This window comes from Wyeomyia smithii, chromosome 2, assembly GCF_029784165.1.
Source record: "Wyeomyia smithii strain HCP4-BCI-WySm-NY-G18 chromosome 2, ASM2978416v1, whole genome shotgun sequence".
Classification (NCBI taxonomy): domain Eukaryota; kingdom Metazoa; phylum Arthropoda; class Insecta; order Diptera; family Culicidae; genus Wyeomyia; species Wyeomyia smithii.
Genome location: NC_073695.1, coordinates 105,741,834 through 105,756,538, shown reverse-complemented (window position 1 = coordinate 105,756,538; position 14,705 = coordinate 105,741,834). Strand labels below are relative to the sequence as shown.

At 39.1% G+C, this 14,705-nt stretch overlaps 1 protein-coding gene across 3 annotated transcripts in view; it reads right to left on the bottom strand.

Moving 5' to 3' along the window:
• Positions 1-14,705, bottom strand: part of LOC129724944 (uncharacterized) — a 1,074,712-nt gene that overhangs the window by 914,999 nt on the left and 145,008 nt on the right. For all 3 annotated transcript variants that reach the window (XM_055680233.1, XM_055680234.1, XM_055680235.1), the window contains exon 2: positions 11,952-12,677. In XM_055680233.1, coding sequence (XP_055536208.1) covers positions 11,952-12,677 — 726 coding nt within the window. The remainder of the gene's footprint in view (positions 1-11,951; positions 12,678-14,705) is intronic.

Here is a 14,705-nt window from a genome sequence, read left to right as displayed (position 1 = left end):
ACTGGGGGATTTATACGAATAGTTCTTAGAATACTTAGATGACCCGTCAGATCACCCTCAAAGAGCTTTATTGATCTTTTGACCCGTTCGGCTTCTAATTGTATAAATTTAAGCAGTGGAAGCATAAACCCGTTATTGAGAGAGTGACTAGCCGTTGAAGTTTTTCCAACTTATCTGAGCACCTTTCTCCCTTGTTGTTGTCCACTAGACCAGTGAAGCATAGGTGATTCTAGGTCTCACAATAGTCGAATGAAACCATGTATCATTTTCGGTTTGAGTACCCATTATTGATTACCAAAAGTTTTATTATTTATCCATAGAGTATTTGTATTTTTGCCTTTCTCCTAGAAAGGTATAGCAATCACTTGCAAAACCGAAGATATAAAAGTGCTCCAAAGGGCCGAATGGCATATATAACTCGACTCAGCTCGACGAGCTGAGCATTTTCTGTATGTGTGTGTGTGTGTATGTGTGTGTGTGTATGTGTGTGTGTATGTGCAGATTTTTATTCTCACTCACTTTTCTCAGAGATGGCTGGACCGATTTTCATGAAATTAATTGCAAATGGAAGGTCTTGTTGTCCCATAAGACTCTATTAAATATTATTGTAATCGGATTTTTAGTTTAGAGGTTATGTATCAAAATGTAAAAATCATGAAACATCATTATCTCTAAAACCACACAACCGATTTGAACAAAATTGGTTTCAAATAAACGGGCTACCTTAAAAACCCTCAACTTTTGAATTTTATAAAGATTGAACTTGTGGTTCAAAAGTTATGAACAGAAACGTGTTCTGAAGACTGTTTAATCTCACTCATGTTTCTCAGAGATGGCTGAACCGATTTTCATAAAATCAGTGTCAAATGGACGGTCTAATTGCCCCATAAGACCCTATTGATTTGTTTTGCAATCGGACTATTACTTTGCCAGTGATGTTTAAAAATGTGAAATCCAGCTCTTAAAAGGAACATATTGCGAATACTACTTGGACTCACTCACTTTTCTCAGAGATGGCTGACCCGATTTCCACAAAATTAGTGTCAAATGATAAGTCTAGCTGCTTCATAATATCCTATTGAATTCTACTGTAATCGAACTGTAACTTCGTCTGTAATGTACCGAAATGTGAAAATCACGAAACTTCATTATCTCAGAAACTACACAACCGAACATAACTAGTGTCATACGAACGAGTCATCTCTCAAACTTACAAATATCAAACTTACAATTTTTTTTCTTCATCTGAATAACACTTTGATATATAACTCAAAAGTTATGGAAAGAAAAAAAATTCAAAGACTATTTAAAACTATACCTGCTTTGATCGATATATGTGGCCTCAACATAATTTAAATGTGGTGTCGTACTATTTGAACGTTCCAAATTCATTGATTCCTTGCGATGTGTTCCAAGTCTGCAAATGCACGACAAATCTGCCCTATAATATGATCAAAGTCAAATAACAAATCGTTTGAAATGATTGTTTTTATCGAAATGACATCATCCTCGACTTTTGGCTCCTGTACATCGCCTTAATTTTGAATATATTCATATTGGGTCATTTTCAGCAGATTTTCTGGCATCAATCTGACACCGGAAATACCCATATTGGGATGGATTTAGTTATTTTGGATGTTTTTCAGAAACTAAAAGTGGTCGTCTTTAAATTCAAAATGATGCCCAGGGTCAATGTTTGCTTTTTATGCATCATCTCGATTACGGAAATTTCCATGTTGAGTATTATTTGGTCATTTTTGACTATTTCTTAGAAGTTGCCATTTAGCAATTCAAAATGGTGCCTGAGGTCAATTGTTCGGAAGTCGCCATCTTGGATTTCAAAATGGTATTTAAGATAATTTCTAGCCTCTGAGCGTCATTCTGGTTGAAGAAACACCCATATTGGAAGTCGCCAGCCTAAAATCTAAAATGGGGTCTGTGATTGATTTCAGCTGCTGTGCATCATTCTAGATCCGGAGATACTCATGTTAGACGGAAATCAGCCATTTTTGGCTGTTTTCCAGAAACCAGAAGTTGCCATCCTACAGTTCATAATAGTGTCTGAGGTAAATTTCTAGCTTCTTGCAACATTCTGGCTCCGGAGATACTCATATTGGGTGGTATTTGGTCACTTTGGGCTGTTTTTCAGAATCCGAAAGCCGTCATTTTGGACTTTATAATTGCCTGTGAAATCAATTTCTATCATCTGGGCGTAATTCTGGTTCCAGAAACATTCATATTGGATGGTATTTGCTCATTTCCGGCTGTTTGCCAGACACTGGAAGTCACCATCTTAAAATTCAAGATTGTGTCTGTGATCAATTTTTAGCTTCTGAGCAGCTTTCTGGTTCCGGAGATACTCATATATAATGGGAATCGTCCACTTCAGGCTGTTTTCCAGAAACCGGAAGTTGCCATCTTACAATTCAAAATGTTGTCTGAAGTCGATTTGTGGCTCCAGTGCATCATTACGATTCCGGAAATACCCATATTGGTTGGTATTTGGTCGTTTGCCGCTGTTTTCCGAAACCGAAAGCCGCCATTTTGGAATTCATAATGGCATTTTGAGACAATTTCTGGATTTTGAACGTCATACTGGTTGAAGAAACACTCATATTGGGACGGTATTAGGTCATTTTCTGCTGTTTTTCAGAAACCGGAAGTCGCCATCTTAGAATTCAAAAGGTATCTGTGTTTGATTTAAGCTCCTGTGTATCATTCTAGATCCGGATAATATTATATTGGGTGGAAATCGGCCATTTTTGGCTGTTTTCCAGAAACCGGATGTTGCCATCTTACAATCCAAAATGTTGCCTGAGGTCGATTATGGAACATATTTCTTACCACTAAAAACATTTACCTACCCAACCATGGTCCTATTTAGTTGATTATTCGCGAGACGTACAGAGATTTGTGCAGAAACATGTGCTTCCAGAAGAGGGAGGGGCGTCGAACCATTATTGACATATTTGTTACCTCTGAAAACATTCACATACCGAATTCGGTTGTATTTTCTTCATTGGTTCTTGAGCTGTGCGTTTCAAATTTGTGTTTCATTTGTATGGGACTCCTCCCTTATAGGAAAGGGAAAGGTGTCAAACCATTATGCACATATTTGTTACCTCTAACAACATTCACCTGCCAAATTTGGTTCCATTTAGTTGGTTAGTTCTCGAGATGTGCAGAAATTTGTGTTTCATTTGTATGGCACCCCTCCCTTCCAAAAGAAGGAGGGGTGTCAAAACATTATGGACATATTTTCTACCACTAAAAACATTTACCCCCCCAAATTTGGTTCTGATTAGTTCTCGAGATGTGCAGAAATTTGTGTTTCATTCGTATAGAACCCCTCCTTTCCAGAAAAAGGAGGGGTCTCAAACTATCAGAGGAACCTTTATCGGCACCATAAACCCCTACATACAAATTTTCACTTCGATCGGTTCGGTAGTTTTCGAGCCTATATAGATCAGACAGACAGACAGATCGGACTGCATTTTTATATGTATATAGACTACAACATCAATTTTTTAGAACCTAAAGAGTGAATACACATTTATTGGATTGAAGCGTTCATGTAAATCTATTTTTACAAATAACAAGTTTGAATGAGAAAGACTGGGTCTGACCGCTAGGTGGATTAATTTAGGTTTTTTTTTTGTTGCCTGCTCTAGATATGTATTCCAGTTAAGTTTTTTGTCAAGTTACCTATCTGAGTGTTCCAGAAGCTCACCTTTTAGCCTAATATCATAAAACTTTTTTTGTTGGCAAGTTGACTTGAAAGGTTCAAAGGAGTCTATTGCCCATTCAACTCTACTTTGGTGAAAATTTGATTGGCCAAAGTAATTGCATCATCCCTAATTCTACACGCAAAAGTTGGAGTGTGCGTAACCAGATCATTTATGAGCGAAATTAGCGCGTTTACTGAATAAAATGTTGGGCATAACGCATTTGATGCTCTAGCGAATTTTGAATGTATTGCGCAGCTCCAAACCACTACACTTATAAAGCATCAGCCGATGTTCAGAAGGTTGGCATCGTTGAAACAGTGCAACCAGCAATCAATAGTGATAAGCAGAGTTGCCAACAAAATTTGTAATTGAACTGGAAGATTGCTGAAGAAAAAACTGGAAAAAACTGGATTCCGAATAAATTGATAAAATACTAAAAAAATGAATTGTGAGAGTGCTTCTCTGTGATGGTTATTGAACCCAATATAAGTTTTACAGCAACTTCGGGCCTACATTTTGTTGAAATTATAAACTGAAAATTTTCATCGACAGGAGCAAAATTTTAAATTGCGCAACCAGTTTATCGCAAAATCAAGAAAATGAAGCTTTTTTAATTGATGCAACATGTTACGTTACATATATGGATTTGAACGATTATTAAACTGCTACGCAACTGAAATTAATTTGAATAATGCCGCCTGTATATATCTTTGAGATAGATTTTTTCTATTTTTATATAACATTAACCCATCATTGCAATTTTTCTTTCTTCATGATCTGATAACACCTATTTGTTAGTTTTAGAATAAAGCTGAACTTACTTGTCTTTTTATCTCAATTATGCACAACACATCCTTAATTTGGCCGTGTTTCGTGCGAGAAGATACAATACTGAAAATGTGATAAGCAGCATCCACAAAACTTACGTTCTAAAAAATATTTCCAAACCAGTTAGTAGCTTGAGTGTTCAAAAAATCTGGATAAAACTGGCAGATATACAAAAAAACTGGAAGATTTTGGGGTTAAACTGTTTGACTGGATCACTAAAAAAAACTGGAAGAATCCAGTTTAAACTGGAACATTGGTAACTCTGGTGATAAGTTGGGTACTGACTCCATTGAAGAAATTATTGTCTGATCGATTCACTTCCATGAATCAGGTCATTTGAAAACATCATTCAATCATTAACAATAAACAAACACATGAGATTAGTCCAAAGCATTTTGCATTTAATTATGACTCTGGTTTCATTCACATGCATTCGGCTCTGCGTTACTGGCACCAGCGTCAATAACTTCCGCGGCAACGAGGCTCGCTATTGGCTGTTTCGGTTGCTGACGATTTTTAGGGATGCACGAGCCGTTGATACGCACCGGCTCGCGAAAGTAAAGAACGGTTTTTTGAGCGCCTCGAAACTGATCGTTCGCCCGAAGCCGAAGTTTACCGAGTCATTACGATTTTGGTATATGATACATATTCTGATTTTGATCTCTGTCAATGTATACCTTGTATAACTTTTGCGTTATGCGTATCACGCATTGGTTGTGCGAAGTCAGAGCAAATTATGTGCGAATTGTAAGAACACATTGGATGATTAAAGCTTGAACTTTTGCGTGTATCTAGCCCAGTCATCGTATTCACTGTTCCGGGAAATTGTCCTGGTTACAATAATTCCAGTACTTGATGCAGATGATGAAACAAGCTCACAATAAGCATCGCTGAATGTGTGGTCATAACGTTCCATCGTTGTCATGTGCCCATTTCATTTGATTACCAGATAAATGGATGTGTCCTCGAACGCGTAGGTCAGATCAACGATCTTGGAGTAATGTTGGATCAGAAGCTCACTTTCAATCAACATTATACTGCTGTCATATCTAAAGCCTCGAAACAACTTGGTTTCATCACCAAAATTGCTCGAGACTTTACAAATCCACACTGCTTGAAAGCATTGTATTGTGCAATCCTTGAAATTGCCTGCATCATCTGGAATTCTTATGACCTTTGCTGGAAAAATAGAATAGAACGTGTTCAATGAAGATTTGTTCGTATCGCTCTGAGACATTTACCCTGGAGTCCTACACCTAATAGTCTTCCCTGTTACAAAGACTGTTGTAAGCTGCTGGATTTTGAGACACTGGAGAATCGTCGGAAGATTCAACAAACTACCTTCGTATCCAAGCTGCTAAACAATGAGCTTTTTCACCTCGATTTTCGAGCACCAAGTAGACTGCTTCGTTCGTCAAAGTTACTGACCACTAGGTCTCATCGGACCTTGTGCGGCTTTTTTGAACCACTGACGTCATGCATCCGTATCTTCACGCTGGTCGAAGATATATTCGATTTCGGAAATGTTACCTCACGTGCTTTTGGTAAAATAATTTCAAGGTCTGGAATGTTGCAATAGTTTTAGATGTTAGTTGTTACTTCATGAAGATAAAATTAAAATTGTCAGATGAATCTACCAAAATACAAATACAAATGTACTTTGGTCTTCACTTGAGCTAATAATCGTCCAGGGAAAGTGTGTTTTTATCATTACCTCTAATGTTTCGCTAGCAGAGCTAGTACAAAAGCTATCTTCTTTCTTTAGAATACCCAACTTATTTGAGTGATCTTTTACAAGGATTCTTTCAAGGTTATTGCACATATTTGAAAGGCGTTAGTGAATAATTTTTATCAAATTGCAACTGTGGTCAAAGTTCGCTACAGATACGAAGTTGTATGATATTCATCACAACATTACTGTTTATAAACAACGAAATATGCAAAAAACTATTTCGATTTCAAGCGGCATGTTCTGCTAAAAATACTGAATCCGTTTTAGAAAATTCACAATACTCCTTTCAAAAAGACGTAACACCTTAAAAAATAAACTTATAGCTTGACATCATAGCAGAATTGCAAACTTCATACTCATGTCTGACACCAGTTCAAGTCAGCACAGAAAAGATTTTCCTCCAGTCGCACACCGACAATATGCTACACGCAACAGCTTCACTCTTGGTATATGTTTCCATCTGACACGGTTTCGACAATACGAAGTGATATTAATTTTTCGTACCTCCGTATTGCGAAACACAAATGTTTCAAAATGCTTACTCCCATTTAGAAAATTATTCTTCAGTCTATGAAACTCCTTCATTTCTGGAAAATATTCGGTTTGTTTAGCCAAATACGTGAGTAACGTATCATTCAAACAAAAAAAAATTCGATTACAATTTTATCTATTTTCAGATCAAATCGTTGAACTCTTTGTAAGCCTGTGAATCTTTTAATAAGCTTCCCCGTTCTCCTAGATTGTTATAGAAAGTACAACGTCCCAATAGCCAGAAAATTAAGGTTTGGATACCTAGAGATAGGCTTTAAATGATGAGTTGACAACCTTGAATGATTAAACTAGACCGCCAGCTGAAACCTGAGAGGTTTGTGTTGCATGGGCAATGTTGATATCCGACAATAGCCAAGTGAGAAGGGAGAGGAAATGCTGCGCGTCTGTTGACCAAGATGGTGCGACTCAAAACGACGTCTGATCTCCATGTTAAGAGCGACTGATCAAACTCCTGGTGTCAGGATGGGACTCTTAACAGAGCTGACACGGTGGTTCCCCGGCGAAGCAGGCGGTCGGAGAAAGCCCAACGAGCCGCCCGGAAAACAATATGTTATAAATAACAAATGAGATACATTCATCGGCGCTTTATGGCGGGAAAGCATACTTCGGTCTCCGGAAGATGCTCCGATCGAGTAGACTTCGTCGCCGCACTAAGTTGGCCATCTACCGGTAGTCTTCTACGGCCAAGAGACATGGACTATGCTTGTGGAGAACCAACGCACCCTTGCGGTCGTCATGCGAAAGATGTTGCGTATCTTGGATGGAATGCAGATGAAGAACGGAGCGTGGAGAAGACGAATGAACCACGAACCGCAGAGCTGCTTGGAGAACCATCTATCGTCCACACGTAAGCACGTCGGACGACAGCCCGATAAGAGCTAGCGAACTGCAGCCGTGGACGAGTGAAATGGAGACGACTCCTACGTACAGCACAGGCCACGCCACGATTTGAGGCTGTTTGGTAGTTCATTTTAATCAAATCATATTTCGAAAAAGCTCACCTACTGCTCAATGCAAAAATACATTACCGAAGAACTGCACACCAAATAGAATTTTCACTTAATCGTTCATGAAAACTCTACACGAGAAATAGTTTCAGCTGCCATCGTAGTAAATATTTTGGTCTCCATCTCGCATCGTTTCGCTTTAATTCGGGATTCGACCCATTGGAACATTGTATTCGTTTTCTGCATCTAGTATATTACAGCGCAAAACAAGTCAGTCTCATTTGTATTTTCACCATATTGAGTTAATAGGCGGAAATGCATAGCTTCGTAACAATAGCTGCACCCGATAACTTTGTTCTGAAAAACATCCAAAGCATCCAAACATATTGTTTCGTCTCGTAAAAACCAATGATATAAAATCATATAAAAACACGTTTTTCTCAGCTTGCTGATAATGCAAAAGAGACTGTTTTGCTATGCGCGGCAGTATAGATAAGATAAATTAACATCTAGTAGACCGTATTTCTGTACTGAACCACTCGTCAGATTTACTCAATTTCTCTCAACATAAATTGGAATTTAGGGTGAATTAACCGATGATTGACCCTTTTTCTATATTGGACCACCCGCCAGGTTTATTCAATTCATGCTAAAAATTGAGGGATTTTCAGAAAACTTTTATCAAGAAACATCTTATCCAGCCAATCTGCATCACAAACATTGAAATTTAGTTAACCTGACGAGTGGTCCACTATAGGTTAATGAAGCAAAGGGGTTCACTATAGGTTAATTTACCTTATAAATGTTTCTCGTGGTTCTGAATCAACTGATGCAACTGGATAAGATGTTTCCCGATGAAAGTTTTCTGAAAATCCCTCAAGTTTTCGCATAAATTGTTAGTCAATTCAATTAGAAAGAGGACTAATATTGGTTAATTTATTCTAGCCGTTATTCCCGATCGCGCAAAATGATGCTGATATTTGATTTCGATATTTTGCGTTTCACTCATAAATTTATTGTGATTTCAATTTAGATACATCAACCCCTTCATCGCACTTGTCGGTTATTTCTATAGTGGAGCAGCCGCCAGATTAACTTATTTAATACAAGGGATTTTCAGAAAACTTCCTTCGGGAATCATCTTATCTAGCCAATCTGCATCACAAACATTTATGAATTCCGGTTTATGTAAAGAGAAATCGAGTTTATCTGACGAGTGGTCCACTATTGGATAAGAAAGCAAAGAGGTCCACTATAGTTTAATTTACCCTAAATAAAATGTGAATATTCAGTAATCTTGGTGAAACGTGTTTTAAGATCTAGGGTAACTACCTTAGATGGACCACATCCTTTGGTGGACCAGCGGTCAGATTAATTAAATTTATGCGAAAACTTAAGGGTTTCCAAAAAACTTTCATTGAGAAACATCATATCCAGCTTATCGGCACCAGAATAACAAGACACATTTATTAATTCCAATTTAGAGTGAATTAAAAGAACTCAATTTCTCTTAACATAAATCGGAGTTTATAAATCTTTTTCGTGATTCTGATGCAGACTGACTGAATATTATGTTTTTCTATGGAAGTATTTATTTAAATTCCTTGAGATTTCCTATAAATTGAAATAATCTGACTGGTGGTCCACTAAAAGAAGTGGTCCATTTACTTGGTAAAGATGATAACTGTTGGCGTAGGGCAACAACCTGGTGATCCGATCGAGAATCACGTTCTCTCTTTAAAAGTTGATAGATCGAAGCAAATCGTTAGGCATTAGATAAAAGAAGCGAAAAAAAACGTGAACAGTATCAGTGAACAATAATAAAATTTGTGGACAATTTGTGATAAGTCAAGCCGCTCTACGCTGTTGAGCCAAAGAGTGCACTCGCCAGAAAACTAATGTAATGCATCTTTCACTCCCCTGAAACCCCATAGTTTTGGTTTGAAAAAATTGTAATGCTTATTCTGGGAAAAACCTGTGAAGGGTTTTCGTCGGTTGGATATCCGGTTCTAGTAAGAATTCGGCGCAAGTTTGAAGTTTGAAAAAGCCTCGAATGGATGGAGTTTTTTGCGGCAAAGGTGGTGAACACTAATGACAAAAGTTGAAGAAAAAGGGGACTCGAGAAGAGAAGATTAGATAGAATAGAAAAAAGTGAGAGGCAAGGGCAAGGTCGCAAGTATTTTCCAGGTAACCAGCGAAAACTCAGGAAAAACAGGGCATTTTTAGGAAGTCTCACCAACGCTCGTGGTTGGGACTACCGGTAACTTACAGCTATAATAAACATAATTAAGTATTAATTTTATTTAATAAATTACAAAATGTTTAATATAAGTGCTGAAAATTGCTCTCAAAATTATTGCAATGAAACTTTCTGCTCGTCTGCTTCTCATTCGTCATTCGTTCGGATTCTTTATTGCCACTTAAAACAATTGACATCTTACAAGCGACTATCACTTCTGAGTGCACAACATTGCAGCAATCGAATTAAACTCCCATAAATTGTCCCAACACTTTAGCTGCAGCTCCCAAAGCGCAAGCTAGTTTATGATTAAACGAGCCGTTGGCTAACAAGATTTATTTTAATTTCTCGCATCACGTGCTCGTGCGTCACATGTTTGGCTTCCACACTGATTGTTCGGCAGGCTCCCGTCCCGTCCCCCGGGCTTTGAATGGGTATGATTGCACGGTTCCTATGGGCTGCCGATGAATGCACCCTGTCTGAACATCTTACAGTAGCAGTAACAGCAGCAGCAATCGATACCCCCGGCCGGTTGAATTGTCCCGTGCGTAATCGAAACCGTGGCTGCTGGTGAACCGCGACAGAGTTTTATTTACCATCAGCATTTCACTTTCTGCTCAGTCACATTTTGCTCACGCCTGACACGCATATTTATTTATTTATGACACAGATATAACCATATTTTTTTTCACTCCCTGTTTGCTCGATCTGGGATACATACCATTCGTGCGATCGATTCGCCAAGCCGTGATCGGAGCACATAGGAACATTATACAAATTAAAAAGGTAAAAGTTGAATAAAATACCCACTTACCAGTGATCAATTTTTAAAATAAATATTTCGATAGATTGTCTAACTCCAAAGTTGCAAAAAAGAGGATTCGCGTTTTGACCAAACTGTGGCTAAATACACCACTGTGGTAAAAAAACAACGCAACAAAGAAAAAATAACACGTTGCCAAGAGACACCAGAAACCGATTTGGAAGCAGTGCCGAAACATGGAAGAGGCGCACTTTATGGTGAAATGCAATTAATGTAATTTGCATCGCCGAACACGAACCCAAACATACAATTCGCTTTTAATTGGATTTATTGGATGATTTCACCAAATTATTATATATTTTACTATACATTGTTCCGGATTGTGGTGTGGTGCTTGACCGTGAACATGAACCCCTCTCCGGGACTCCTATAATTTTAGCAGTTTTCGCAGACGCAATTCAAAGCTGTGTGAAGACTGTCACAACAGTTGTCTAATGTGAGTAAAAGTATGGTTAAGTACCTACCATTGGCTTCGCTTGTCCCAATTTCTGCAATTGAGCCACACGGGCTACAAATCACATGCAATCAGAGGCTGCCATAAATTCGTGCGAGTGAACCATTATTCATATATCGAGGTTCATGCCTGCCGCCGCAGCAAAGTTACCGCAACCGATGATGATATCGTTAACCTCTGTGACCGTTAGCGGAAAGCAAATTCAACACTCGATAGCCCTTATATGAGATTAACAGTTTCACTAACTTTCCCGCTCAGTCAGCCCTCCACAATCAGTGTTAGGCTTTCTCGGCGATATCCGCTGCTGACCTTTTATGGTTTGTCTCGAGATTGAAAACGAAAACTTCCAACCCTCCCGGGTTAGAAGTACACCCTACGGCCAATACAGACTGAACGGCAAGAAAAGATTTCAATCTCCGATAGTCAAATTAAACTTCTATGTGTCTAATACTACTCTTTCAGCTGGTGATAGAAATGCAAAAGTGTTGCCATGACTCATGTGAGTGACGTCGGTTAACGCTATGAAAGGAAAAATGTCTTCTTAGAATAATCATTTTATATGGCATCCCTGTAACCCTTTAGCAGCTATCCTCCCTATCGGTTCTTAACGATCGGGATACATTCTCTGTGAAAAAGACCCTTTCTTACCTTTGATCCCTGTGCAACGAGACCGCCAGCGGCGCCACTTTCATTCACGGAATCCAATAGATCATCACCCTGGGAATCGCCGGCATACTCTGACGCCACCACAACACTACTCTCGTGACCCACTTGAAGCTTCGACAGCTGTTGTCTTTGAGACTGCTCCTCACTCTCCAATTGTTCCTTCAACCGGGCCGTAGCGAACGTGGAGTACGGTTCCCGATTATCTTCCGGGCGAATCTCACACAGCTGATCGTCCAGATACCAGTTGGCGGTCGGAACCGGAATGGCCTGTTCCAACGCCGTTTCGGGCTGCTGTATCTGGTGCTGAACCACTGCCTCGTGATGTGTGATTGGACATGTGTCCTCTGTCGCCTGGCTGCCGATCAGAGCATCCTTGCAGCGCTTCAGATAACTTTTCATTTTGGACCGACTTTTACGTACTTCCCCCCGACTGAGAGTACCACAATGCGAGTAGGGATAGCTATGCAGCCCCGAGTGCTGTTCACTTTCACTTTCAATCACTAGAATATCGTCCAGACCCCCTCCACAGCTAACGGTGTTCCCGGTACTTGTGCACGCCGATGGGCTCGGGTCGGCTGCTGCCGAGTAGCGGCTCGATAGGGCCACTGAAGATACAGCCGATAAGTTCGAGGAGAGGTTAGGCGAGCTGTCGCGTGATTTCCATACGCTTTCGTCAAAAGATTTCGCTCGGCGTGTGTTGGGCGTGAGCTGTGGAAAAAATTGAGTAATGAGTGTAAGGAGATCAAACGGAATAGCTTTTAGATGGCGAAAAATATATATTTATATTACTTTTTTTTATTCATTGGATGTAAACACACATTAGGGATAAGCAATTTTACAAAATTTATCCCAATTTTAATATTTTTTGACGTAGGATTACGACTTTATTTTCTGTACTGGAGTACATTCTGTAAAATTGAAAATGAATCTGGCAAATGTTCGGTTAGGTTTCAAATGGCAATAACAGCATAACCACATGATGGATTACACAAATCAATGTTTCGTTAAATAGATAAAATGATCGATAATTTTAAGACCTATCAGTTATCAGTGTTAATTCATTGCTCAAACAATAAAATTTGATGAAAAAGTTCAAGGCCAAATTTCCACACCCTATAAACCCATCATGATCAAACATGCTTAGCACAGACGCCATGAAAAGACACCAACTGTCTACCATAATATACCTTATATCAGTACACTAAGGTCGCTTTTTACGCGGCTTTTTTACGCGGATGCCGGAATTTAGGCGGTTGTTTAGGCGGAATCCGGAATTCTGAAATTTACGCGGTTTGTTTACGCGGCACGTATTCCCCGCGTAAAAAGCGACTTTAGTGTGTTATGAAAATAATTGATAAAATCTCCTTGTCCCAACAAAACCGCTTACTTTTGCTTCCATTAGTCTAGACTATTTTTATGCCTCGAAGATGAAGTTTGTAACAGCGTAATTTAACAGACAGTTCAAAATTCTGCTGTGAGAGTTTATTAAAATTGATGTCTTGAAGGAAAACATGCTGGTACAGATAACAAACTTGATAAACAATCCATAACTGGAGCCTAACACATACTCGGTGATTGATGCTCGTCTTCGGACCGGCACGCAACGAATATCTCTTTTTCGCGCCGAACTTTTACAGTGTAGCGGCTCGTTTGTGGTTTTGGTCGCTAATGAAATTCTTGGTGCTCATTTAATCCCAAGGAAAGCAGGCTTCCCAAATTTTGAATTGGACGTTTTGTTCCCTCCCTTGTAAGACATCGTAAGATTTTTCGATACCCCCCCTCCCTCATAGTAAGATCTTACTGCCAGCATATATAGATTTTCATTTTAGTTCTATCATTCTGAAGCAAGCACAATATTTCGTTTCCTCTCCTGTTCTTAATTCGAGTTAATCGTCCATCCGTAATTTTCTTTATATGAATTTTACCGTCCACACTTTCATGAACGTGGTTATTTGAACAGCTGCATTAACAATGTTTTTCTTACGTAAGACCCCAGCTTGCGTCAACTATCCGTAGTAGTCGAGACATAAATAAGTACAACACGCTCACTCCTATAAACGCTTCCATTTTTTTGCGACCAGCAACAATCCAAGAAGTAATACTACAAATAAATAATCTCGATTCTGGCAAAAGTAGCAGCCCCGATGGTATTCCAGCTTCATTCGTAAAAGATCACCACTGCGTTTTCTCAACTCTATTGAAGGATGTGTTCAACGAATGTATAAGTACGGGAAACTTTCCTGCAATACTTAAAGTCGCGCGTGTGATACCGATCTTCAAGACAGGTAGCAAGGCAGATGTGAATAACTATAGGCCAATATCGGTGTTATCAGTACTTAGTAAAATACCGGAAAAGCTGCTGGTGACCAAAATATCTGACTTTCTAAACGAACATAAGGTGTTGTACAACTATCAATACGGATTTCGAACAGGATCGTGTACGTTAATAGCCACGAGTGAACTTGTAGATAATACATACAAGGCGATTGATTCCCAAAAAATGGTTGGAGTGCTTTTCCTAGACCTTAAAAAGGCTTTTGATACCATTGATCATCAGATACTACTCCAGAAGCTCGATTTTTGTGGAATAAGAGGTATAGCAAATGATCTTATTCGAAACTACCTCTGCGACAGAACTCAGTTTACTTGGGTTAATGGTACATCTAGCTCGAAAAAGCCCCTAACAGTGGGTGTTCCTCAGGGCAGTAATCTGGGACCTTGACTGTTCTTAATTTA